Below are 25,990 nucleotides of genomic sequence, written 5' to 3'. Positions count from 1 at the left end.
AGCCATACCAGCCCCCTATGGACACGTCCCCCCTCCCACCTAGCCATAGAAATCAAAAGTTTCTATTGGTGAAAACTTTTACAAAATCTGTTCTGAAATTCAGGTTCTTAAAACATAATTTCTTATTATCACAACAATAAAACTGCAACAGGTGCTAGTGTCTGTCCGCATACCAGTGTCACTTTTCTCCCTAGTTCTGCTTGATGTACATCAGCATATGCCAGTAGTTTTTGTGATTATGACGTCAGGTTTTCAACTGCTGCCAGCCACAACATTCAAAAAGTTGCACTGTAGCTGGTCAGTGAACATGTGTCCAGGATCTATATAAATAAAAATGTAGATGTTCATTTTTTCAATATTTTATATCTTTTTTTTCACCAATTGCTTTGAAATTTTGACAACACAGTCTCAAGGCCAGACCATTAACATGTTGCTGTTCATGTGTCCACAGTATTAAGTCTTCACCACCACCAATTGCTTTGAATGCAGTTAGCAGACAAAGAAGTTGTAATTATGGGCTATCAGCTGATTATTATATCACTTCTACAGAATTTGAATTTGCAATTTCAGCAAACAAGGTTCATGGTCAGAGAGGGGGGAGAAGAGAACTCGACATAGAGAGTGGAAAGGAAGAGATGGACAGATATGGGCCAGCAGAAGATGGAGAGTGATGGAGAACAAAAGATGGACACAGAAAGGTGGGAGGAGGTGATGGACAGAGAGAGGGGGAGAGATTGGGAGCAGGAGGAAACAGAGAGAGAGGTGGGAGGAGTAGATGTACAGAGAGAGAGGTGGGAGGAGATGATGTACAGAGAAAGGGGGAGGAGGTAATGGAGTGGGAGAGGGGGAAGAAGAAGGAGATGGGCAAAGAGAGGGGGAGAAGGAGAAGTACAGAGATGTGGGATAGAAGAAGATTGGGATGTATATCGAATTCCCATACATATTAGAAACATGTGTTCTTTTTTTCTTTTCTTCCATTTCCATTTAACCACACTGAGTCACAGCAATGCATCATCAGGAACATCTAGTTGACCAACCCCCGACACAAACAGAGGGGTATTATAAGTTTAAACTGTGTATATCTGTCTGTGGCATCATAGCTCCCAAATGAAAGATCTCATTTTAATACAGGTTTTTCTTCTTTTTTTTCTTTCTTCTGTTTTTATACAAAAGCTGGTTTAATTAGGATGGTTCTCAGCTATGTTCCACGAAAGTCTGTTGAGCCATTTAAATGTTGTTGGCTAAATTAAGTAAAAATATTTTTCTCCAGCATGATCTCTTGATATATGCTACAGAATATATAACGAAATTGGATAGGGGGAAACAAAAAGTATTCTTGAGAGAGTGCAATGGCAGGTCACTTTTTTCTGACTTGATTTAGAATCATCAGCATTGCTTAAGTTTAAAAAGCTTGAAATAAAACTAGAATTTTTAAAAAAGCTGACACAAAAACCTTCTAAAAAGTATATATATAAAAACAAAGATTCCAAGACTTACCAAGCGGGAAAGCGCCGGCAGACAGGCACATGAACAAAACACACAAACACACACACAGAATTACTAGCTTTCGCAACCAATGGTTGCTTCTTCAGGAAGGAGAGGGAAAGACGAAAGGATGTGGGTTTTAAGGGAGAGGGTAAGGAGTCATTCCAATCCCGGGAGCGGAAAGACTTCCCTTAGGGGAAAAAAGGACAGGTGTACACTCGCGCACACACACAGACACACACACACACACACATATCCATCCGCACATACACAGACACAAGCCAACTTGTGTACATCTGGCCCTTTTTACCCCCTAAGGGAAGTCTTTCCGCTCCCAGGATTGGAATGACTCCTTACCCTCTCCCTTAAAACCCACATCCTTTCATCTTTCCCTCTCCTTCCTGAAGAAGCAACCATCGGTTGCGAAAGCTAGTAATTCTGTGTGTGTGTTTGTGTGTTTTGTTCTTGTGCCTGTCTGCCGGCGTTTCCCGCTTGGTAAGTCTTGGAATCTTTGTTAATATTTAAATATAATTGAATATAAATAGTAATATTTTGATCCAAGCATCATCTTTTTGGGTTATTTCTAAGTAAATAAAATAAAAGCAGACTAGATCTAAAAATGATAAACTATGAGATTTAAACACAAGTCAGCTATCTTGGTTACAACGATGAATATCAAAATCATATCAAATCACTGAGTCTAAGTCTTAATTAATTTACTCTGAAAAATTTGCAATTCAGACACAAATGTCAATGGTTCCTGCCCTGGCATGACTGTCAGCTCATGCCCCGCACTTGGTCACGTCATGCCCCACTCGCCACATACCACACAACATGCGACTCGTGTTCACAGTTTAATGAATTTTGAGTTAGCATGATATCATCGAATGACTGCAGGACAGAATTAAGGAGAAAAAAATCACGATTTGACATGAGGCATGGTGTTAGATGTTTAGTAAATGCTTTAAATATCACTTGTCTTCCACTCTTTGAATTGTATTACAGTTGGATTGATTTAAGTTCATATTCTTCACTACAAATAAGGAACACATTTGAACATGAATAAAGCCTGATTTATCTTGGTTAAACTATATATCTATGAGGTTGCTGGCAGTTGCTAACAAAAGAAAGTCGACATGAAGGTTACTGATATGTACCGATTATAACAAAAGAATGAAGCTCAACTCTTATAGTTATGTTGCAATTAAAACCTATGTACTATTGCTGACTTGTTCCAGGGAGTTAAAAAAAAGTGATCCTCTGTGTTTTTTTTGTGCCTCCTATAATCAGTTGGCAGCCAGCAGCTAATGTGACAACACAGGAAAGTCAAGTGACAAGACATCAATTAACAAATAATTTTAACCAGACTTTCTGATAAATATACGTAAAAGAAATTTGTATAGTGTAAGTGATCAGTATGGAGTCACACAGTCACAAAAAACATGCACTATTTTGTAAATGAAATTACATGTTGTAAGCAAATAGGATAATTGTGATCTGTGGAAGGTTCAAAAAAATTGCTGACAGTTTGAGATTTTTCCAAGTTGACAGCTGTATTATCTGTATTATTTGTGCTTAATTTTACTAACTTACATATGACCATCATGTAATTCCATCAGTGGAGAAGAATGGATTCTATGTTAAATTTTTTTTATGGAAGCACTGTAGATAAGCTTACAGTAGCTAAATATGTAAATATAAAATGACTCTGTATAGTAAATTTACATGTATTTCTAAATAACATCCGATGACTCTAGGTATTAAATTGTATATGAAAAGAGAGAAGAACTACCTTGGCTTTCAGAGTGTGGGTCCCTGAGCTTTCCACCTTTTCTTCTCACTTTAGTGTATTCCGGTTCTTTCTGCTGAAAAAAAAGTCACATAAATGTACCAAAACGAAAATTCATGTGAGAAAACTACAAAATAATGAGATAGAATTGCTGCCCAGTACTTACCATTAGTGCGTGATATATCAGTACTACAGGTAAACAAATATGAAATACATGATGCTATTCCAGTTTTCTAATAGGGACTTCCTTGGGGAATGCAGTTACAGAGGAATGTCAAACCATGAGGTAAGATGGACCAATCTGCCTTGATAATGCAGGAAGATACAAATGAGAGGTGGAGGAGAGACACGCCAGACGGAGTAGGATGTCCAAGATTTTGTATATATATAACTTATATTGATAAGTTCTGTGCCAGCTTCATTCCAGAGATGATGACAGTCAGAAGTACAGATGGACTTAGAGTTAGAGAAATGAAAGATACAATTTAGAACTGTGGAAAAACAGAGGGGGGGAGGGGAGAGAGAGAGACAGAGAGAGAGAGAGAGAGAGAGAGAGAGAGAGAGAGAGAGAGAGAGGGGGGGGGGGGAGGGGGGGAGGTGGAGGGGAGCAGAGGGGGGGAGGGAGAGGCTGGGGGTGGAATGAATATGAAGAAGTAAATGCAAAAAGAAAACTAAGATGATGTAACTTACCAAACGAAAGTTCTCGCACACACACACATATCCATCCGCACATATACAGACACAAGCAGACATTTTCTGCTTGTGTCTGTATATGTGCGGATGGATATGTGTGTGTGTGTGTGTGTGTGTGTGTGTGTGTGTGTGTGTGTGTGTGTGTGTGCGTGCGTGAGTGTATACCTGTCCTTTTCCCCTCCTAAGGTAAGTCTTTCCGCTCCCGGGATTGGAATGACTCCTTACCCTCTCCCTTAAAACCCACATCCTTTCGCCTTTCCCTCTCCTTCCCTCTTTCCTGATGAAGCAACCGTTGGTTGCGAAAGCTTGAATTTTGTGTGTATGTTTGTGTGTCTATCAACCTGCCAGCACTTTCGTTTGGTAAGCCACATCTTCTTCGTTTACACACTCCAATAAACTTTCAGACGGACACAGGTTATACCATTTTTGAAACAACAAGTTTTAGGTTTTCTATTAAAACAAACTAAGAGAAAGAAAATACTATGCTGTGAAAATGTGCAGTTTTGTTTTCTTTCTCACAGCTGGTTTTAACTACAATAAAAGGCATTACACCATTATCTAAACTCTTCCCCTGTATGTATAATTTAAAAACAAAAATTTGATTTCTTCCTCAGGGTTGGTTCTAACAGCAAACCCATACATCATTAAAGTTGTACGGTATTCATTTCTTATCAGCAAATGATTAGAATACCACTTAAAATCTGAATCATCTCAAACTTTGTAATGGTATCAGTTGTTGTTGCTGTTGTTGTTGTTGTTGTTGTTGTTGTGGGCTTCCGTCCAGAAATCTTGTGAATCTGCTTAGTGTATTCATCTCTTAGTCTCCCTCTATGATTTTTACCCTTCACGTTGCCCTCCAATACTAAACTGGTGATCCCTTGATGCCTGAGAACATGTCCTACCAACTGATCCCTTCTTCTAGTAAAGTTGTGTCACAAATTCCTCTTCTCCCCAATTCTATTCCGTACCTCCTCATTAGTTATGTGATCCACCCATTTAATCTTCAGCATTCCTCTGAAGCACCACATTTTGAAGGCTTCTATTCTCTCCTTGTCTAAACTAGTTACAATCCATGTTTCACTTTCACACAAGGGTACACTCTGTACAAATGCTTTCAGAAAGGACTTCCTGACACTTATATCTATACTTGATGTTAACATATTTCTCTTCTTCAGAAACACTTTCCTTGCCATTGCCAGTCTACATTTTATATCCTCTCTACTTTGACCATCATCAGTTGTTTTGCTCCCCAAATACCAAAACTCATCTGCTAATTTAAATGTCTCATTTCCCAATCACCTGATTTAATTAGACTACATTCCATTATCTTCATTTCCTTTTTTGATGTTCATCACATATCCTCCTTTCAAGTCACTGTGAATTCCGTTCAACTGCTCTTCCAGGTCCTTTGCTGTCTCTGACAGAATTACAATGTCACTGGCAAACTACAAAGTTTGTATTTCATCTCCTTGGGTTTTAATTCGTACTCTGAATTTCTATTTTATTTCCTTTACTGCTTGCTCAATATATAGAATGAATAACATTGTGGATAGGCTACAACCATGTCTCACTCCCATCCCAACCACTGCTTTCCTTTTGTGCTCCTTGACTGTTGTAACTGCCATCTGGTTTCTGTACAAATTGTAAATAGCCTTTTGCTTCCTGTATTTTACCCCTGCCACATTCAGAATTTGAAAGACAGTATTCCAGTCAACATTGTCAACCTTCTCTAAGTCTACAAATGCTAGAAATGTAGGTTTGATTTGCTTACTCTATCTTCTAAGATAAGTCATATGGTCAGTATTGCCTCACATGTTCCAACATTTCTACAGGATCCAAACTCATGATCCCTGAAGTTAGCTTCTACCAGTTTTTCCATTTGTATGTAAACAATTCGTGTATATATTTTGCAACCGTAACTTATTAAACGGATAGTTCGGGAATTTTCATGCCTGTCAACACCAGCTTTCTTTGGAATTGGAATTATTATATTCTTCTTAAGGTCCGAAGGTATTTCACCTGTCTCATACCTCTTGCTCACCAGATGGTAGAGTTTTGTCAGGACTGGCTCTCCCAAGGCTATCAATAGTTCTAATGTAATGTTGTCTATTCCCGGGGCCTTGTTTCGACTTAGGTCTTTCAGTGCTCTGTCAAATTCTTCACGCAGTATCATATCTCCCATTTCATCTTCATCTATGTCCTCTTCCATTTCCATAATATCACCCTCAAGTACATCACCCTTGTATAGACCCTCTGTATATTCCTTCCAATTTTCTGCCTTTCCTCCTTTGCTTTGAACTGGTTTCCTATCTGAGCTCTTCATATTCACACAAGTGGTTCTCTTTTCTCCAGATGTCGCTTTTCTCCAAATGTCGCTTCCTGTAGGAAGTATCTATCTTACAGCTAATGATATATGCCTCTACATCCTTACATTTGTCCTCTACCATCCCTGCTTAGCCATTTTGCACTTCCTGTCGATCTTATTTTTGAGATGTTTGTATTCCTTTTTGCATACTTCATTTACTACATATTTATATTTTCTCCCTTCATCAATTACATAAAATCAGTATCTCTTCTGTTACCCAAGGATTTCTACTAGCCCTCTTCTTTTTACCTACTTGTTCCTCTGCCACCTTTAGTATTTCATCTCTCAAAGCTACCCATTCTTCCTCTGCTGTATTTCTTTCATCCTTACTTGTCGGTCATTCCCTAGTGCACTCTCTGTAACTCTCTACAACCTCTGGTTCTTCAAATTTATCCAGATCCCATCTCCTTAAATTCCCACCTTTTCACAGTTTCTTCAGTTTTAATCTACAGTTCATAACCAATAGATTGTGGTCAGAGTCCATATCTGCCCTCGGAAATGTCTTACAATTTAAAACCTGGTTCCTAAATCGCAGTCTTACCATTATATAATCTACACGAAACCTTCCAGTGTCTCCAGCCTCTTCCACATATTCAACCTTCTTTCATGACTTGTAAATCAAGTGTTAGCTATGATTAAGTTATGGTCTGTGCAAAATTCTACCAGACAGCTTCCTCTTTCATTCCTTACTCCCATTCCATATTCACCTACAGCTTTTCCTTCTCTTCCTTTTCCTACTATCGAATTCCAGTCCTCCATGACTATTAAATTTTCGTCTCCCTTCACTACCTGAATAGTTTCATCATACATTTCTTCAATCTCTTCATCATCTGTGGAGTTAGTTGGCATATAAACTTGTACTACTGTGGTAGGCATGGACATTGTGTCTATCTTGGCTATCATAATGTGTTCACTATGCTGTTTGTAGCAGCTTACCCACACTCCTATTTTTTTTATTCATTACTAAACCTACTCAATTAGCAGATTAAAACCATATGAAACAATGTCATTGAAGCTACTATCCTAACAGATGCAGCAGCTGGAGAGGTATCCCTGTATACCAATGAATCAAACTGGCTTAACCTTTCCATATAAGCATATAAGCAGCAACAATAAACAAAGCTCAAGGTTGTACACTCAAGTATATTCGAACTGATTATGATCCATGTGTTTTTAGCATGCTCAATTGTATGTGCCCTTTCATTTAATCTTATTACACAATATACCTAAAACTAAAACACAAATTTTTTGCATGGTCACTTTCATCTCATTCTTTCGTGACCTGGTAGCTCGGAAAACCAGTTCATACTCTTACCACACATCATAAAAAAATGTTGTAGATACTGAAGTATTATTATAATGCATTGTGTACAAAAAATAAAACTTAAAACAATAGAAACCAAGGACAGAAACAAGGGAGTCTTTTCCATTCATATTCTACATTATTTAATTGTAACCTTATGTCTAAACCTTAAGAATGGGAAAGGTAGCAATAAGCAGCCACAATTTGCATCCTGGTACAATTCCTAGAGATACCCCTGATTAGGATTTATATTCAGCTCCAGTTCCCATACATATTTAACCAGTTGCAAAGCATTGTTGGGTTCGCTATTCGAATATAATGAAAAGATGATGATGTGAATGAAAAAGAGAGAGTGGGGAATTCAGTTAATGCAGGGCAAGTTCATATCTCTAGAATTAAGAGAAAATGAAAATAATACTGGCCAGCAATTCAATCCCACAATTAAAAAAAAATTAAATAATTCAGATATTTACTGTATTTTCTTTGAAGAAAGCAGTTATCACAAAAACCATAATGTGATTAAAAGATATTGATATAGTAAGAAACATTAACAACCAACTAACTTACATGTCTAAATTTGTAGCTCTCTGCTCCTGACAGCTTTGGATCATGATACACAAAAGATCCCCGGACAGAATGGTATGGACCACTGTACACATTTCCACTGTAAGTGCTTTCACTGTATGGTGGCTTTGCCAGCTGGAAAGTTGCATATGGACATATATCTTCAATGTAATCTGCAAAAGCAAAATTGAATATAGAAAATCACTTAGGATCTATTTTTACTATGGAACAAATACATAGATAGGATTCATATGAAATGAGTAAAATTTTGGTTAGGAATCTTCTGCAACAGCAAAAAGTCATGGATTTCACTAAATGTGTCTGCGATTATTTCAAAGCATCTTCATCAGTCATGCTGAAGTTTCCTTGCTTCTCGCTAATGTGTTCTAACAGGCACTGGTATCAGTTTTCATCATGTACAGCAGTGCACCATACAACATTTATGTATTGTACATGGTTGTGTTAGTTTTAGTGTAACATTACTAATTATGTACTGCACAATGAGAAGTGCTTAGCTTGTAACAATATTATGAAAAGGAAAGTTGCCCTTCACCATATAGTGGAGATGCTGAGTTGCAGAAGACTCTCTTTTTGTTGTACCTATCTGACACTCAGCATCTCCGCTATATGGTGAATGACAACTTTCCTTTTCATAATACTGTGACAGTCCATCCCGGATTTTCCATTTTTTGATTACTGCTTAGCTTGTGTTACTTTTCTGTGTAACATTACTAATTATGAGCATCATGAAAACTGCTTAGCTTATCATTAAGTAATATGAAATTTTCTTAGGAGGAAGCGGATGGTAATACACAACCAGAGAAAGCTAGCATGGCTGCAGATAGTGTAGCTACCCCCTCCTTGATAGCTCCAGCTTCTACTTTCCTCTCTCCTCTTCAATGCTCAACAATTGCACCCCAACCGAAACAAAACTAATGCCAGGCAGACGACCGTACTGAGAGAATGCATTTCATGTGTATTTATATGTGGCCAGGTGCACTTTTGTGAATGTGTGCACATTCATTCAAGAAGCTGAGCAGCAATGTTATTTCTTGTTTATATTTATATACCAATCTTCCATGTTTCACTCATTCACATGCTGTATTCTGTAAATCTTGCCATGAATGAGAGCTGTCACAAATGTGGAACTAGTCAAGTTACACATAAACATGCAGAAGTAGCCACTGGCTACTTTGAAAATGCCACTGCTCTTTCTCTTGTACAAGACCGTATTATTTAAAAAAAAAAAAAAAAAAAAAAAAAAAATCTAATACTTCAAACAAAGCATTTATGTATATTAAAAAAAAGATTCCAAGACTTACCAAGGGGGAAAGCACCAGTAGACAGGCACAATAAATAAAACACACAAACAATCACACAAAATATCTAGCTTTTGCAACCGACGGTTGCTTCTTCAGGAAAGAGGGAAGGAGAGGGAAAGATGAAAGGATGTGGGTTTTAAGGGAGAGGGTAAGGAGTCATTCCAATCCCGGGAGTGGAAAGACTTACCTTAGGGGGGAAAAAGGACAGGTGTACACTCACACACACATATATTTTTCCCATGTGGAAGTTTCTTTCTATTTTATTTACATTATTAATATATTTTTCCCATGTGGAAGTTTCTTTCTATTTTATTTAAATCATTAATATATTTTTCCCATGTGGAAGTTTCTTTCTATTTTATTTACATCATTAACAACAATAATATGATAATAAATCACTAAATAAAAATGGAAACAAGACAATAAATTAGTCTTCTGAATTAGAGCTCAGTGAGAGTAGTGAAGTAATAGTGAAAAAAAAAAAAAACAGAAAATTTATAATTAGTGCTAAAAGTAAAAATAAACAAAAAAGGATGACAACATAAATTGTTCTAAGGGAGGTATTACAAAAATAAACTATTTCTTTACAAAATAAAGGCACAAAAATAAATATAAAAACTATTATAGAAGCAGCAAGAAATGACATGCTTTTAGCTTCTAAAGCACCGGTATTGAAGTTTATCTGTGTTGTAGACTGGTCTTTACAAATTTTCGGCCTTCAACATTATTCAGTCATCATTTATTTTCCTGGTTCTGTCTGCTTTGGAAAATCCCACCTTTACTTGTATCACAAACTGCTTATTATGAGAATTGGTTGCAGAAATCAGAATGAGAAGGTGAGAGAACTATAAGGGAAAGACCAAACAGGGAGTGTGTTGTAAGTTATGACAAAATAATGAATGAATGTCAGTCATATATTAGAAAGCAATCAAACCCATCAATTTCTAGTGACATGTGTCAGTGTAACTTCATGCATATACTGCAATATGTGTTTTTTCCCTTAGAAGCTGTGTGCAAAGTTAAAGTGGACCTAAAGAAAAGAGTGTTGGCTTATTCTGCACATTTTTAATCCCTGTTATTTATAGAATTATCTTCTTGACACAGTACTTAATATAAATACCATATTGATTCAGCAAAAGTAACCAGTGAGAACATTGTGCAAAGCAGATAAATGCATATTATACAGTGGCCTCTTTAAGGATTTTAGAATTATTACACTACCTCCCAGTATGTTTACTATTTCAATGTATTTTGTAATTAAAAGTAAAAATCAGTTTCTGATGAACTATGATGTATACAGTCATAACACAAGAAACAAAAGTAGTTTTCATGCACTGTCTCCTTGTCCAGAGTTACATGTGCAGTTATATAAACTGATACAAAGTTAGTCATCAATTTACCATCTAACAGAAGGCAAGAAATTAGAAATGACAACCAATAAAAACATCATGATGTTTAAAGCTTTCTTGGTGTACTGATTGTTCCATAAAAACATGGGAGAACTGCCGGATATCAGTAACGTCCTGCCCCGATATTTCAGCACAGAGTCTTCTGGCCATCTTCAGGTGAGTGCCACTGTAGTAGTACTGGTGTGTACGCGCTCAGCTCCACTATTTAAAGCCATACTGAGGTGACATTGCACATGCGCTGCTCACCGTGCGCGTTCATAACAACTCCGTGCGCTGCGCCTTGCTCCCTCCATGGTTAAAGCTTGGAATATTGATATCAGGTCGATTTTCATCTTTATGCAGATAACTATGTTCTTTATGCAGATAACTATGTTGACTACGAAGTTTCTCTATAACAGGATTCCAAGCAGAATTTAGCTGATAACCGCTATCTCGATTGATGAGACTCTCATTGTCAGACAATCTTATTTCCACAGATTCATTGATAATCGAGCTCCAAAGGTTTGACGTATGGGCCAAAATTTTTGTGTCGTTGTAATTCCTGGAATGGTCTGTGGAAATACAATGACATAAAAATTTTGGCCCATACATCAAACTTTTGGAGCTCGATTATCAATGAATCTGTGGGAATAAGATTGTCTGACAATGAGAGTCTCATCAATCGAGACAGAGGTTATCAGCTAAACTCTGCTTTGAATCCTGTTATAGAGAAACTTCTTAGTCGACGTAGTTATCTGCATAAAGATGAAAATCGACCTGATATCGATACACCAAGCTTTCACCGTGGAGGGCGCGAGGCACAGCACATGGAGTTATTATGAACGTGCACACTGAGCAGCGCAAGCACAATGTCACCCCAGTATGGCTTTAAATAAGGCAGCTCAGCACTTGCTCTCCAGTACTACCACAGTGGCACTCACCTGAAGATGGCCAGAAGACTCTGCATTGAAATATCGTGGCAGGATGTTACCAATATCTGGCAGTTCTCCCATGTTTTTATGGAACAATAAAAACATTACTCATCGGCCACTCCCACAATCCAAATATCTAGAGTGAAGGACTGAAAAGTTCTGGCAGAAATGTGGCAACTTTCCATTGTTTCATTGTTAAGTAATGCATTATAAACAGGACTGTGTACTTACAGATGTATAAGGGACAATCAAATGGTCTCTATTAGAAGGCTGTACAGTCCAGAATTGGTATGCCAACCAGGCAAAATCACTGTGAGCATTGTGGCAATCATCCCACTGATGCACGAGGTTGAATATACCCACTTGATAAAACACCATGTCCTCCAGTGTAGAGAAGTCAGTAACTGCCTGCTGCACAACCTCATACAGGAGGTTGACACTTCAAGGCCTTTTTTAAGGAGCCGAAGGCATCATATTCCAGCAGGGAGAGATCATGACTACAGGGTGGGTGCTTGATGTCTCCCACTTGAGCCACCCAGTTTAGGCTGGCCTCCCATATCAACCAGTGGCCTGTGTTGGATCGCGACCAGCACACAACTTAGTTCATCATTTCGCAATGGTGGTTTTCAACAGATATGCTACCTCATGTATATTTTTTATTCCCTGATGGATGTCTACCCATGTTTGTGCTCCAGCAACCAAGAAAAGAATAACAGCATGTTGGTCCTAGACACATTTGGTAATAACTTTGCTACAGTTCACATTTCTGCATTCACCGCTTGCATGTTGGAAAAGTACGAATGCTGCCCTAATCCCATCCCTACATGTCAGTGATTTTATACCCACATCACAATTGCACTAAATTGCATATACACTGTAGCAATGCCCTCTAATTGAAACTTTTTGATTGCCCCTTACTGATAACCGATTTCCTTTCAAAAATACCAATGTAATCAGTCAGTTGTTTCCAAAGCAGCAACTTTCTATCTAATTTACTCTGTTAAAAAATACAATGGCTATGGATTAATTTCCTTTGATGTGGTTGTCTTTTGTTGGTGTATACCTTAACTTCTTGCATATCCCTAAAGAGTCTCCTTCTTGATGTATCCGAAAACAGGATGAATGAATGAATGAATAAATGAATTGTAAGCAAAATGAAAAAGGAACAGATCTTACCTGCTGAATCAGTCTTGTAGCTCCCAGAGTCTATGCTGAGTGCCTGCTGACCACTACCTACTCGGACAGCAAGGTACTGCTGGTCCCTATTCTGTTGATTCTGCATTTGTGCCACAGATGGAGACTCACCCATCTGTGCACTGTCATTTTGTAATTCTGAAATTATAATGTTTTCTTGTTGTATTTAACATACATTTTAACAATAGTGTACTAAAAATTAAGTAAAAATACTTACTTTTTTTTCTAATAAATGCTGCTACTCCAACAAGCCCCAGTAAGAATATAAGGGATACTATAATTGGCACAATAACACTTACATTAGCATAAAAAGGCACTTCTCTTGTATGCAGAACTGGGGGCGCAATCTCTGGTATCACTGTGGCTGAAATAAGAGATAATACAAGGTTAGATAACAACTATAGAAATATTAATCTAATAAATATTTTATGGATGCAATCAAATGCCTACTAGGAGAAATTTTAAAAATTAATAAGGATTCTTAAATAAATGCCCTTGGAACTAAAACATTGGAAGAAACAATAAGAAAAAGTTGGAGTGGTGAATAACTTCAAAATCAATCAGTCAAAACAATTAAGGTCTGTATTGGGAATAAAGTAATCAATATACTACAGTTTAATTTTGACATGTATATGTCTTCTCAGCAGAAAAAAAAGTTGTCAGGACTGACGTGCTGTGATAACAGGTAAAGTTGTACAACAGACTGTAAGAAGTGAGACTGATATGAGTGACTAAGAAAAAGAAAATTTAAATTTTGTTTTCTGATAGAACTCTCTCTTTGATAACAACTTTCTCTCCCTGCACTTCCAGAGTACACATGCAAGGACGAGGTAAAAAATACTTATCCTCGGATAGAGGTTACTTTGGTATCAATGTAGTTTTATTCTTGTTGTGTTCTATCTATTCCATTTAGCTCAGATCAATGTAACCTGCTTTGTCTGTTAAGGGAACTGTACCATGCAAAATGATGAGACAGTAGACAATGATGACATTGAACTTGCCTTAGCTATCTCACTGAGTGGAAAATTTGAAGCCAGCTAACACAGTAATTGTCAGCTAGACTGTAAATCTGTTTCCCCTAAGCATATAGTAGATGTGGAAGTAAAACTTAGTAACTACATTGTAAGACAAACTATAGAATTAATAAGCCATCCCCTGAACAGCCTTATAAACTAGATGTTTGAAGAAAGTGTCTTTCCTGACTTTTTAAAGCTAACTGTAGTGGTATATATGTGCATAAAAAGGGAGATAGGGAATCACCAGAAATTTATGGACTGCTTTCTATAGTCCCCATATTACGTAAAGTCACTGATGTGATAATGAAAAAGCAACTAAATGAATATTTTGTGAACAATCGCCTCTTAAATCAGTCCCAATATGGATTTTATGAAGGTCAGACCACAATTAAGGCAGTGCAGGATATTTGGGGGAAGAAAAGGCCTTTGACTCAATATCACATAATATTCTTGTAAATAAACTGAAACATTATGGAATAACACATATGAAACTAGCAGTATTAAAAATCATACTTGAATTGATTGTATAATGTATTTTATAGCTACAGTTGTGCATGAAAGCAGCTTATGCATAAGATATTGGATAACCAGTTTATAAGTAGTCAGGTGAAAGTGATTTCTATGCACACTTATTCAAAATTACAATAACACACTGCATACATTAAATATTTATATACTTTCATAAATTTAAATATTCTTCAAGAGAGTAAAAGCAGGGATGCAATAATATGACTTTCAAGATTTTCTGAAGGTTCTGACCTCAGTAGTTGCTGTTATGTTTTTGGGAAGTTTGTTATAAAGTTTAACTCCCATGTGGGAATTAAAGTTTTGGCATAGGGATGTGTTGATTTGGCTCATATGTAAGTTTTTGTTTTGTCTGATAATGTGATCATGAACCTCAGAGTTTTTTTCCAATCCTTACCTATTACATTTATTTCAAAGAATATAAGGATTTCCATAATGTACATGGAGTCATCAAAGACAGGGGTCAAGTTAAGGTTTGTTTACACACTTGATGACATGCATTCTACAACAACCAATGAGCATTCAGTAGTATTCAAAGCACTCTGCTGAGAACATTGTAGCCACTGTGAGCATTAAACATGATCCAGAGAGTTATTTAGTGATTTTTTAAAATCCTATCTGTTTGAGTTGTCATGGGTGATAATGGTGCTAAATGACAAATTCTACAAAAACAAGTGACAGATAATAAACTTTCTACAAGCGCAAACTACATGTATGCAAGTACTGCAACAATTGCTTGGAATGAACAATACTTCAACCTCGTCAATGGCTCATTCTGCGTGGGCTGCCATTGTTCATGAATTGGATTGTAATGAGCCTTTTTTGCAGTTTGAATGTTCTGACAGCTTCTTTAGAGTTTCCCCAGAAAGTGATGCGGTATTTCAGGTGAGAATGAAAGTTGGCATGATATGCCTTCTTTACTGTTTCCTCACTACAGCAGGGTTTTAGTGAGTAAAGAAGGGAACAGGTCTTGCTTTTCTTCAAGGCAGTCAATATTTTTATTCCATTTTACATTGTTTTACAGCTATAGTTCTAAGAATTTGGATTCTGTGCTAGTTCATTGTTGATAGAGAGAAATGGGATGTTCATATCCTTGTTTGGAGCATTGTGAAATTTTAGTGTGATAATTTTTTTACTATGTACTAAAAACTGATTATTTCGGTAGGATGCAAATGGTCCTGACAGACACAAACCAAAAAATCAGACTTTCTGAAGGTCTTAAGAGGAGTGCTTACGGATCGGTACTCATAACTGTTTTGTACATTACTTTTGTTAATGATGAGCCTAGCCTACTACCTTACAAAGCAGTAATGTATGCAGATGATACCACAATTTATCACTTCCCATACTGACTCAAATGCTATGGAGGAAATTACCGAACTCACAATGGAGAAGTCATCTTCCTGGTTTCAGGCAAATGAATTAACACCAGACAACAGCAAAACTGAAGAGTACAGCATATTCCCTGAAAGGCGCAAGTAATGCCTGCCACGGCAAAGACACTGTCAAATTATTAGGTATCTACCTCAATACCAAATTAAACTGGAACACAAGTAAATATAATTTATACAGCAAACTATCCCATGAATTTTATCTAATCAGGAAATTAAACACTCATGTTAGTATAAAACAACTATTGTTTACTTATTATGCCTTCCTCCACATGCAAATCAACTATGACAAAATTATGTGGGTTAACTCTGCTAGAGCAAGAAGAGTTTTTCTTTGCCAGAAGAAAGCTATTTGATGCATGTGTCTTAACAGCCAATACTGCTTGCAAAATTCATTTCACTGAAAGCAATATGATGACTGTCCAATGTCTACACATTTTTCACACTATTATGCACACAAGGTCAGTTGGGATAAACATGATACTAGACCAGAAATTAACTCTTATAGGACTAGGAACATGAAATATTTGAATATTCCCTCGATGAGACTAAATAAATAAATTCTGCAAATTACACAGTGGGATGAGGAAGTTGAAAACTAATAAGTTTAGAAAAGTTATAAAAGGAACTAGCTGAAAAGAAAAGCTTTTCTCATTGTTGATGAATTTGTAATAAGTGATATAAGTAATTTTAAACAAACAGCTCCTATGCTTATTACTCTTAAGCGTGTGTATATAACAACTCTTTATAGTATAACTGACTTAACCTGTATATCATAAGTGTAATCAAAGTGCATTTATGCAGCTGCATATTGGGTAATACAACCAGTATTTCAACAGCGATAACATACATATGTAACAGTGGACAGTGCCTTTTGCAGTTTGAAAACTGGCTAACAGGCTTATGAATAAATAAACATGTGCAGGTGGCGCATGGGAGGACATAACACAAATATCTTTCTCATAGCACTAAATGGCATAATTCCTACAAATACTCCACTGGTGGATCTCCTAGACGATATGTCTCCTGCTGACCTCAATAACATCTTTATTATCAATAACAAATTTCAAGTTACACAGACTCTTAGACAGTTTTTAGTCACCTCAGACCTCTGTCTTCACTATTAGACTATTAGTAAATGTATGAAAAGTTGTGTAAAATTATTAACAAGTTGTAAATTATTTATTTTATTGCTTTGTATTATTAGTTGTAAATGTAATAATGCCAGCTGCAAAAGAACTGCTAAGGTTCCCGGAGAGGGAACAAGTGGGCAGCCATGTGTGTGTGTGTGTGTGTGTGTGTGTGTGTGTGTGTGTGTGTGTGTGTGTGTGTGTGTGTGTGTGTTTTTCTTGTACTAACACACTGAAGAGCCAAAGAAACTGGTTCGCCTACCTAATACCGTGTAGGGCCCCCATAAGCATGCAGAAGTGCTGCAACATGACGTGGCAGGGACTCGACTAATGTCTGAAGTAGTTCTGGAGGGAATTGACACCATTAATCCTGCATCTGTAAGTGTACAATGGGGTGGAGATCTCTTCTGAACAGCACGTTGCAAGGCACCCCAGATATGCTCAATAATTGTCATGTCTGGGGAGTTTGGTGCCCAGCGGAAGTGTTTAAACTCAGAAGAGTGTCCCTGGAGCCACTCTGTAGCAATTCTGGATGTGTGGGGTGTCGAATTGTGCTGCTGGAATTGCCCAAGTCTGTCAGACAGAATCACCTGTCAGAGTCGTATTTAGACATATCAGGGGTCCCATACTGCTCCAACTGCACATGCACCACACCATTACAGAGTGTCCATCACCTTGAACAGTGCCCTTCTGACATGCAGAGCCCATGGATTCATGAGGTCATCTCCATATCTGTATATGTCCATCCGCTCGATACAATTTGAAACGCTCGATACAATCTGAAATGAGACTCGTCCGACCAGGCAACATGTTTCCAGTCATTAGCAGTCCAATGTTGGTGTTGATGGGCCAAGGCGAGGCTAAAGCTTTATGTTGTGCAGTCATCAAGGGTATACGAGTGGGTCTTTGGCTCCGAAAGATCATATCGATGATCTTTCATTGAATGGTTCATTCGCTGACACTTGTTGCTAGCCCAACATTGAAATCTGCAGCAATTTGCAGAAGGGCTGTACTTCTGTCAAGATTGAACAATTCTCTTCAGTTGTCATTAATCCAGTTCTTGCAGAATCTTTTTCTGGCCACTGCTATGTTGGAGATTTGATGTTTTACAGAATTCCTGATATTCATGGTACACTCGTGAAATGTTCGTATGGAAAAATCCCCACTTCATCATTGCCTCGGAGATGCTGTGTCCCATTGCTCATATGACACCATGTTCAAACTCATTTAAACCTTGATAATCTGCCATTGTAGCAGCAGCAGTAACCAAACTAACAACAGTGCCAGACACTTGTTGTCTTATATGCGTGCTGCTGTTCGCAGTGCCATATTCTGCCAGTTTACATATCTCATACACATGCATATACTAGTTTCTTTGGTGCTTCAGTGTAGATAAACAAGTACACCATTCTTTGAGTTCTTGAGTTACATGGTTTATCACCAATATAAATTCATCCAAATTGGTGAAGTTTTATAAGGAGTCTGTTCCATGATTTTCAACAGTTAACGAATATACAGCTGAATTCAAGCATGCCAAGCTTCTTTTGGAGATGTTGAGTGACATCCCAAAACTAAAAAAAAACACAGATGAATACACTGGGAAAGTGCAAAATATGGTACTGGAGCAACAGAAATTAAAAAGATGTGAAATAGCTGATGCCATAGCAATATCAGAGGAAGCAGTACACTAAATTTATATTAAGAAGTAATTAGTACTTAAAAATAAGCACTATCTTCATTTAATGTTGACCAAAAGCAAATGTGAGAAGTAATTTCTCAGAGGACTCTATTGTATTTGTGCATAAATTTGTTATTGTGAATGGGATATGAATCGCCAACATTAAGGCAGTAGTGAAACAGTAATCAACACTGTGAGTGAAAGCTGGGTGACCTGCATGAAAAAAAGGCAACAATCATTTTCATAATCCAGATATGTCATGGACAGTGTTTCCTTGGAAGCAAAACTGAATCTTCCTATTGATTACCTTGTCTAAATCAATAACTGAAATGGGATCCATCCTTCATGAAATCCTCCCCACTCCACCAAGAGTGTCTTTCCGCCATCCACCTAAACTTCATAACCTCTTGGTTCGTCCCTATGAAATCCCCAAACCCTCTGGCTCCTACCCTTGTAACCGCCCCCGGTGTAAAACCTGTCCCATGAATCCTCCCACCACCACCTACTCCAGTCCTGTAACCCGGAAGGTGTACACGATCAAAGGCAGAGCCATGTGTGAAAGCACCCACATGATTTACCAACTGACTTGCCTACACTGTGCAGCCTTCTATGTGGGAATGACCAGCAACAAACAGTCCATTCACATGAGTGGACACAGGCATACAGTGTTTGTTGGTAATGAGGATCACCCTGTGGGTAAACATGCCTTGGTGCATGGCAGCACATCTTGGCACAGTGTTACACCATCCAGGTTATCTGGATACTGCCCACTAACATCAACCTATCAGAACTCCGGAGATGGGAACTCGCCCTTCAACATATCCTCTCTTCCCGTTACCCACCAGGCCTCAACCTCTGCTGATTTCAAGTCCCCCCCCCCCCCTCCCCCCGTACATCACTTGTTGTCACTCAACAACATCTTTGCCTTTGTACTTCTGCCTCGACTAACATCTCTGCCCAAACTCTTTGCCTTTACATATGTCTGCCTGTGTCTGTATATGGGCGGATGGATGTGTGTGTGTGTGTGTGTGTGTGTGGTGTGTGTGTGTGGTGTGTGTGTGTGTGTGTGTGTGTGTGTGTGTGTGGGGGTGTGTGGGTGGGTGTGCACGCGAGTGTATACCTGTCCCTTTTTGCCCCCTAAGGTAAGTCTTTCCGCTCCCAGAATTGGAATGGCTCCTTACCCTCTCCCTTAAAACCTACATCCTTTCGTCTTTCCCTCTCTTTCCCTCTTCCATGATGAAGCAACTGTGGGTTGCAAAAGCTTGAAATTTGTGTGTGTGTTTGTGTGTTTTTTATTGTGTCTATCTGCCAGAGATTTTTTGTTTGGTAAGTCATGGCATCTTTGCTTTTCAATAACTGGTAACTATCACAATAGCCTTATGGACGGACTATCTGAAGAAATGGCTAATATGATGCCTGGATTGTAAAAGAATAGTGGGGAAGTCATATTTCGTGTCCTGTCTATAAAAGTAAATGCACAGTGGAAAAACTGAGTGATATGAAATATCAACTGTTCAACCATCCACCATAATCATCAGATTTCCTGTACTCTGACTTCCACCTACTCTCACATATAAATAAAAAAGTTTTATAGTTTAGTTGGATGTTTTCCAAACTTCTCACAATTACTCTTCAGGGATGGAATCTAAAAGCTGGAAAAATAATGAAATGGTGCATTGAATAAAAAGATAACTTTTTCCACCTACTCTCACATATAAATAAAAAAGTTTTAAAGTTTAGTTGGATGTTTTCCAAACTTCTCACAATTACTCTTCAGGGATGGAATCTAAGGGCTGGAAAAATAATGAAATGGTGCACTGAATAAAAAGATAACTTTTTCCACCTACTTTCACATATAAATAAAAAAGTTTTACAGTTTAGTTGGATGTTTTCCAAACTTCTCACAATTACTCTTCAGGGATGGAATCTAAGGGCTGGAAAAATAATGAAATGGTGCACTGAATAAAAAGATAACTTTGCTAAAATATCATACAATGAAGTCCGGATGTCATAGTTGCTTACAAGTCTTCTGGCTGTATGGCTGTGGTTGAAGAAACTTTCCACTTACTGAAATTCTGCCCAGAGCTGCGGTGGACGTCTTTGCAGGTGCTCCTAGCAATAATATCTGTCGGCAATTTTCAGCATTGCCAGGAGCACATCCAAAGACATCCAGCGCAGCTCTGGATGAAATATCAGGAACTGTAAAGTTTCTTCGACCATAGCCATACAGTCCCGAAGACTCATCAGCAACTTTGTAAAAATATGATCATTTTTTAACTAATAATTGGAAGTGTGTACTGTTAGGCTGAGAAATTTTCACTTTGTCTTCACATAGCAACACTTATGAGTCCGTGGTCTAGGGAAGTGTCTCTGTGTCTCTGACTAGTAACCAAAACATCCTGCTTTCCAGATTAGAACCCAGCCACTGTTTAAATTTTGAATAAAAACTGTCAGCAGTTGTGAACAAAGACTTAAGAAGTCACCCTCACTCTGCCAACAACCTTGTCAAAGATGGCAGAGGAGCTGATAGATGTTCAGGGCACTCCACTGCCCTTGAGGTCAGAAACTGCCTGTAAATGATAGAAGAATCTGCAATGATTGATGGCATGAGGATGCAGAAAGCAACGGAAACCACTGCGTTAACGGCACATAATGTGTAGCCAATGAACATGTGGCCTGCAACTGAAAAAGTTCATGATGGTCCCTCTATTAGCAAAAGATTCTGGATTTGTCCCCCATTCAGATCTCTGGGAGGAGACTGCCAGTGAGAAAGTGAACCTGAGAAAAAGATGGAATAGCCAATGAAGGAATAATGAGTCAGAACATGGAATGTCAGAAGTTTGAAAGTAATAGAAAAGCTAGAAACTCCAAAAATGGAAATGCAAAGGCTCAGTCTAGATACAGTGTGGATCAGTGATGATATATGAAAAAAAGATAATTTCTGGTCAGACGAATATGGGGCAATACCAACAGCAGCAGAAAATGGTATAATGGAGTAGGATTCATTATGAATAGGAAAGAAATGCAGAGAGTGAGTTACTACACTCCTGGAAATTGAAATAAGAACACCGTGAATTCATTGTCCCAGGAAGGGGAAACTTTATTGACACATTGCTGGGGTCAGATACATCACATGATCACACTGACAGAACCACAGGCACATAGACACAGGCAACAGAGCATGCACAATGTCGGCACTAGTACAGTGTATATCCACCTTTCGCAGCAATGCAGGCTGCTATTCTCCCATGGAGACGATCGTAGAGATGCTGGATGTAGTCCTATGGAATGGCTTGCCATGCCATTTCCACCTGGTGCCTCAGTTGGACCAGCGTTCGTGCTGGACGTGCAGACCGCGTGAGATGACGATTCATCCAGTTCCAAACATGCTCAATGGGGGACAGATCTGGAGATCTTGCTGGCCAGGGTAGTTGACTTACACCTTCTAGAGCATGTTGGGTGGCACGGGATACATGCGGACGTGCATTGTCCTGTTGGAACAGCAAGTTCCCTTGCCGGTCTAGGAATGGTAGAACGATGGGTTCGATGACGGTTTGGATGTACCGTGCACTATTCAGTGTCCCCTCTATGATCACCAGAGGTGTACGGCCAGTGTAGGAGATCGCTCCCCACACCATGATGCCAGGTGTTGGCTCTGTGTGCCTCGGTCGTATGCAGTCCTGATTGTGGCGCGCACCTGCACGGTGCCAAACATGCATACGACCATCATTGGCACCAAGGCAGAAGCGACTCTCATCGCTGAAGACGACACGTCTCCATTCGTTCCTCCATTCACGCCTGTCACGACACCACTGGTGGCGGGCTGCACGATGTTGGGGCGTGAGCAGAAGACGGCCTAATGGTGTGCGGGACCATAGCCCAACATCATGGAGACGGTTGCGAATGGTCCTCGCTGATACCCCAGGAGCAACAGTGTCCCTAATTTGCTGGGAAGTGGTGGTGCGGTCCCCTACGGCACTGCGTAGGATCCTACGGTCTTGGCGTGCATCTGTGCGTCGCTGCGGTCCGGACCCAGGTCGACGGGCACATGCACCTTCCGCCGACCACTGGCGACAGCATCGATGTACTGTGGAGACCTCACGCCCCACGTATTGAGCAATTCGGCGGTACGTCCACCCGGCCTCCCGCATGCCCACTATACGCCCTCGCTCAAAGTCCGTCAACTGCACATACGGTTCACGTCCACGCTGTCGCGGCATGCTACCAGTGTTAAAGACTGCGATGGAGCTCCGTATGCCACGGCAAATTGGCTGACACTGACGGCGGCGGTGCACAAATGCTGCGCAGCTAGCGCCATTCGACGGCCAACACCACGGTTCCTGGTGTGTCCGCTGTGCCGGGCGTGTGATCATTGCTTGTACAGCCCTCTCGCAGTGTCCGGAGCAAGTATGGTGGGTCTGACACACCGGTGTCAATGTGTTCTTTTTTCCATTTCCAGGAGTGTACAAACAGTTCAATGATAGGGGTATTCTCAGCAGATTTGACAGCACATGGAAGCCGACAACTATAGTTCTAGAATACATGTTCGCTTTGCAAGGAGATGAAGAGATAGAGAAGCTTATGAGGGTACTGGGTGGATAATTCAGTATGTAAAGGGAGATGATAAGCTAATAGTCATTGGGGATTAGAATGCGGATGTAGGGGAAGGGATAGAAGAAAGGGTTATGGGAGAATATGGGCTTGGCAGTAGGAATGAGGGAGGAGAAAGAATAATTGAGTTCTGCAATAAATTTCAGATGGTAATAGCAAATGCTCTGTTACAGAATTCCAAGAGGGGAAGGTATAATTGGAAAACACCCAGACGAATTACAGATACAAATCAGGGCAGATTCCTAAATCAGATACTGGATTGTAGGGGTATCCAGGTCCAGACAGATAATTTAGTAATATTGAAGAATAGACTGAAATTTAAGAGAATCGCCCAGAAGATTTATTGAGGAAGGAATTGCAATACTGAAGTACTTAGGAATGATGAGACATATTTAAAGTATGTTAAGAATGTGGATACTATGATAGAGAACACCACTGTAGGCAGGCCAGTTGATGAGGAGTGTCTAGAAAGGGCAATCACAGATGTTGGGCAGTCAGACAGAGGTACAAGGAAGATAACTCTGAAGACACCTTGACTAACAAAAGAAATACTTCAACTGACTGATGAAAGAAGGAAATACATAAATGTCCACAGAATAACAGAAATATAAATCACATACGAATGAAATAAACAGAAAATGCAGAGTAACCAACACGAAATGGTTGCAGGAAAAATGTGAAGAAATGAAAAAAGAAATGACTGTTGGAAGGCCTGACTCAGCTTATAGAAAAGCCGAAAGAATTTTGATGAATTAAAAGAATGGGTGATAACATTACGAGTGCAATGGGAATTCGACTGTTAAATACAGAGGAAAGAGTAGATAGGTGGAAAGAGTACAATGAAGGTCTCTATGAGGGAGAGGACTTGACATTCCACTGGAATTTCTGAACTCACTAGCAAGAAAGGGAAGAGAGTGTGTGTGTGTGTGTGTGTGTGTGTGTGTGTGTGTGTGTGTGTGTGTGTGTGTGTGTGTGCACGCGTGCACGCGAAATGCAGGGTTGGGAATATATGTGACAGTAGATATCATCCATTCAGTTTTGAAGAAAGAAGAGCAGATAAGTGTGAGAACTATCGCACAGTCAGCTGAACAGCTCATGCATTGAAGTTGCTGACACAAATAATATACAGAAGAATGGAAAATCCAGGATGGAATGTAACAATACGTGAGAAGGAAAGTTGCCACTCACCACATAATGGAGATGCTGAGCCTCGATAGGCACAATAAAAAGATTCACACAATCATAGCTTTCGGCCATTAAGGCCTTTGTCAGCTGTAGACACACACACACACACACACAGACAGACACACACACACACACGCAAGCACAACTTTCACACACATCTGCAGTCTCAGAAAGCTGAAACTACACTGCGGGCAGCAGCACCAGTGCATATGGGAGTGGCGACTGGGTGGGGGTATGGAGGAGGCTAGGGTGGGGAGGGGGAGGGATAGTAAGGTGGGAGTGGCATACAGTGAAGTGTTGCAGTTTAGACAGAGTGTAGGAGTGAGGGTGTAGAGGGGTAAATAGTGGAAAGGAGAGAAATAAAAATAAAAATAAAAGAAATTAAAAGACTGGGTGTGGCGGTCAAATGACGGCTGTGTAGTGCTGGAATGGGAACAGGGAGGGGGCTGGATGGGTGAGGACAGTGACTAACGAAGGTAGAGGCCAGGAGGGTTATGGGAAGGTACGATGTATTGCAGGGAAAGTTCCCATCTGCACAATTCAGAAAAGCTGGTGTTGGTGGGAAGGATCCATATGGCACAGGCTGTGAAGCAGTCATTGAGATGAGGGGTATCATGTTTGGCAGTGTGTTCAGCTACAGGGTGGTGTACTTCTTTTTTGGCCACAGTTTGTCAGTGGCCAATCATGTGGACAGACAGCTTGTTGGTTGTCGTGCCTATGTAGAATGCAGTACAGTGGTTGCAGCTTAGCTTGTAGATAACATGACTGGTTTCACAGGTAGCCCTGCCTTTGATGTGATAGGTAATGTTAGTGACTGGACTGGAGTAGGTGGTGGTAGGAGGATCTATGGGACAGGTCTTGCATGTAGGTCTATTACAGGGGTATGAGCCATGAGGTAAGCGATTGGGAGCAGTGGTTGTGTAAGGATGGACGAGTATAGTGTGTAGGTTTGGTGGATGGTGGAATACCACGGTAGGAGGGGTGGGAAGGATAGTGGGTAGGACATTTCTCATTTCAGGGCATGACGGGAGGTAATAGAAACCCTGGCGAGAATGTAATTCAGTTGCTCCAGTCCCGAATGGTACTGGATTACGAGGGAAATGCTCCTCTGTGGGTGCACTGTGGGACTTTGGGAAGTGGTTGGGGACTGGAAAGATAAGGCACAGGAGATTTGTTTCTGTATAAGGATGAGAGGATAATTACGTTCAGTGAAGGCTTCAGTGAGACCCTGTCTGCTACTCCCACTTTACTATCCCTCCCCCCTCCCTGCCCCAGCCTCCTCCTTACACCCACCCAGTCACCACTCCCATCATGTACTGGTGCTGCTGCTTGCAGTTTAGTTTCAGCTCTCTGAGACTGCAGATGTGTGTGCAAGTTGTGCTTGCGTGAGTGCGTGTGTGCATGTGTGTATGTGTGTCT

General features: G+C 39.6%; 1 protein-coding gene across 1 annotated transcript in view; it reads right to left on the bottom strand.

Annotated features, from left to right (window-relative positions):
* Window positions 1–25,990, bottom strand: part of LOC126273226 (Down syndrome cell adhesion molecule-like protein Dscam2) — a 376,826-nt gene that overhangs the window by 35,518 nt on the left and 315,318 nt on the right. The window contains exons 30-33 of the mRNA XM_049976769.1: window positions 13,253–13,399; window positions 13,018–13,173; window positions 8,203–8,372; window positions 3,278–3,350 (exon numbers count right to left, since the gene is read on the bottom strand). Coding sequence (XP_049832726.1) covers window positions 3,278–3,350; window positions 8,203–8,372; window positions 13,018–13,173; window positions 13,253–13,399 — 546 coding nt within the window. The remainder of the gene's footprint in view (window positions 1–3,277; window positions 3,351–8,202; window positions 8,373–13,017; window positions 13,174–13,252; window positions 13,400–25,990) is intronic.

The sequence above is a fragment of the Schistocerca gregaria genome, chromosome 5 (assembly GCF_023897955.1).
Source record: "Schistocerca gregaria isolate iqSchGreg1 chromosome 5, iqSchGreg1.2, whole genome shotgun sequence".
Taxonomy (NCBI): Eukaryota; Metazoa; Arthropoda; class Insecta; order Orthoptera; family Acrididae; genus Schistocerca; species Schistocerca gregaria.
The sequence above is the reverse complement of the archived record's forward strand: the minus strand, read 5'-3'. Positions and strand labels throughout refer to the sequence as shown.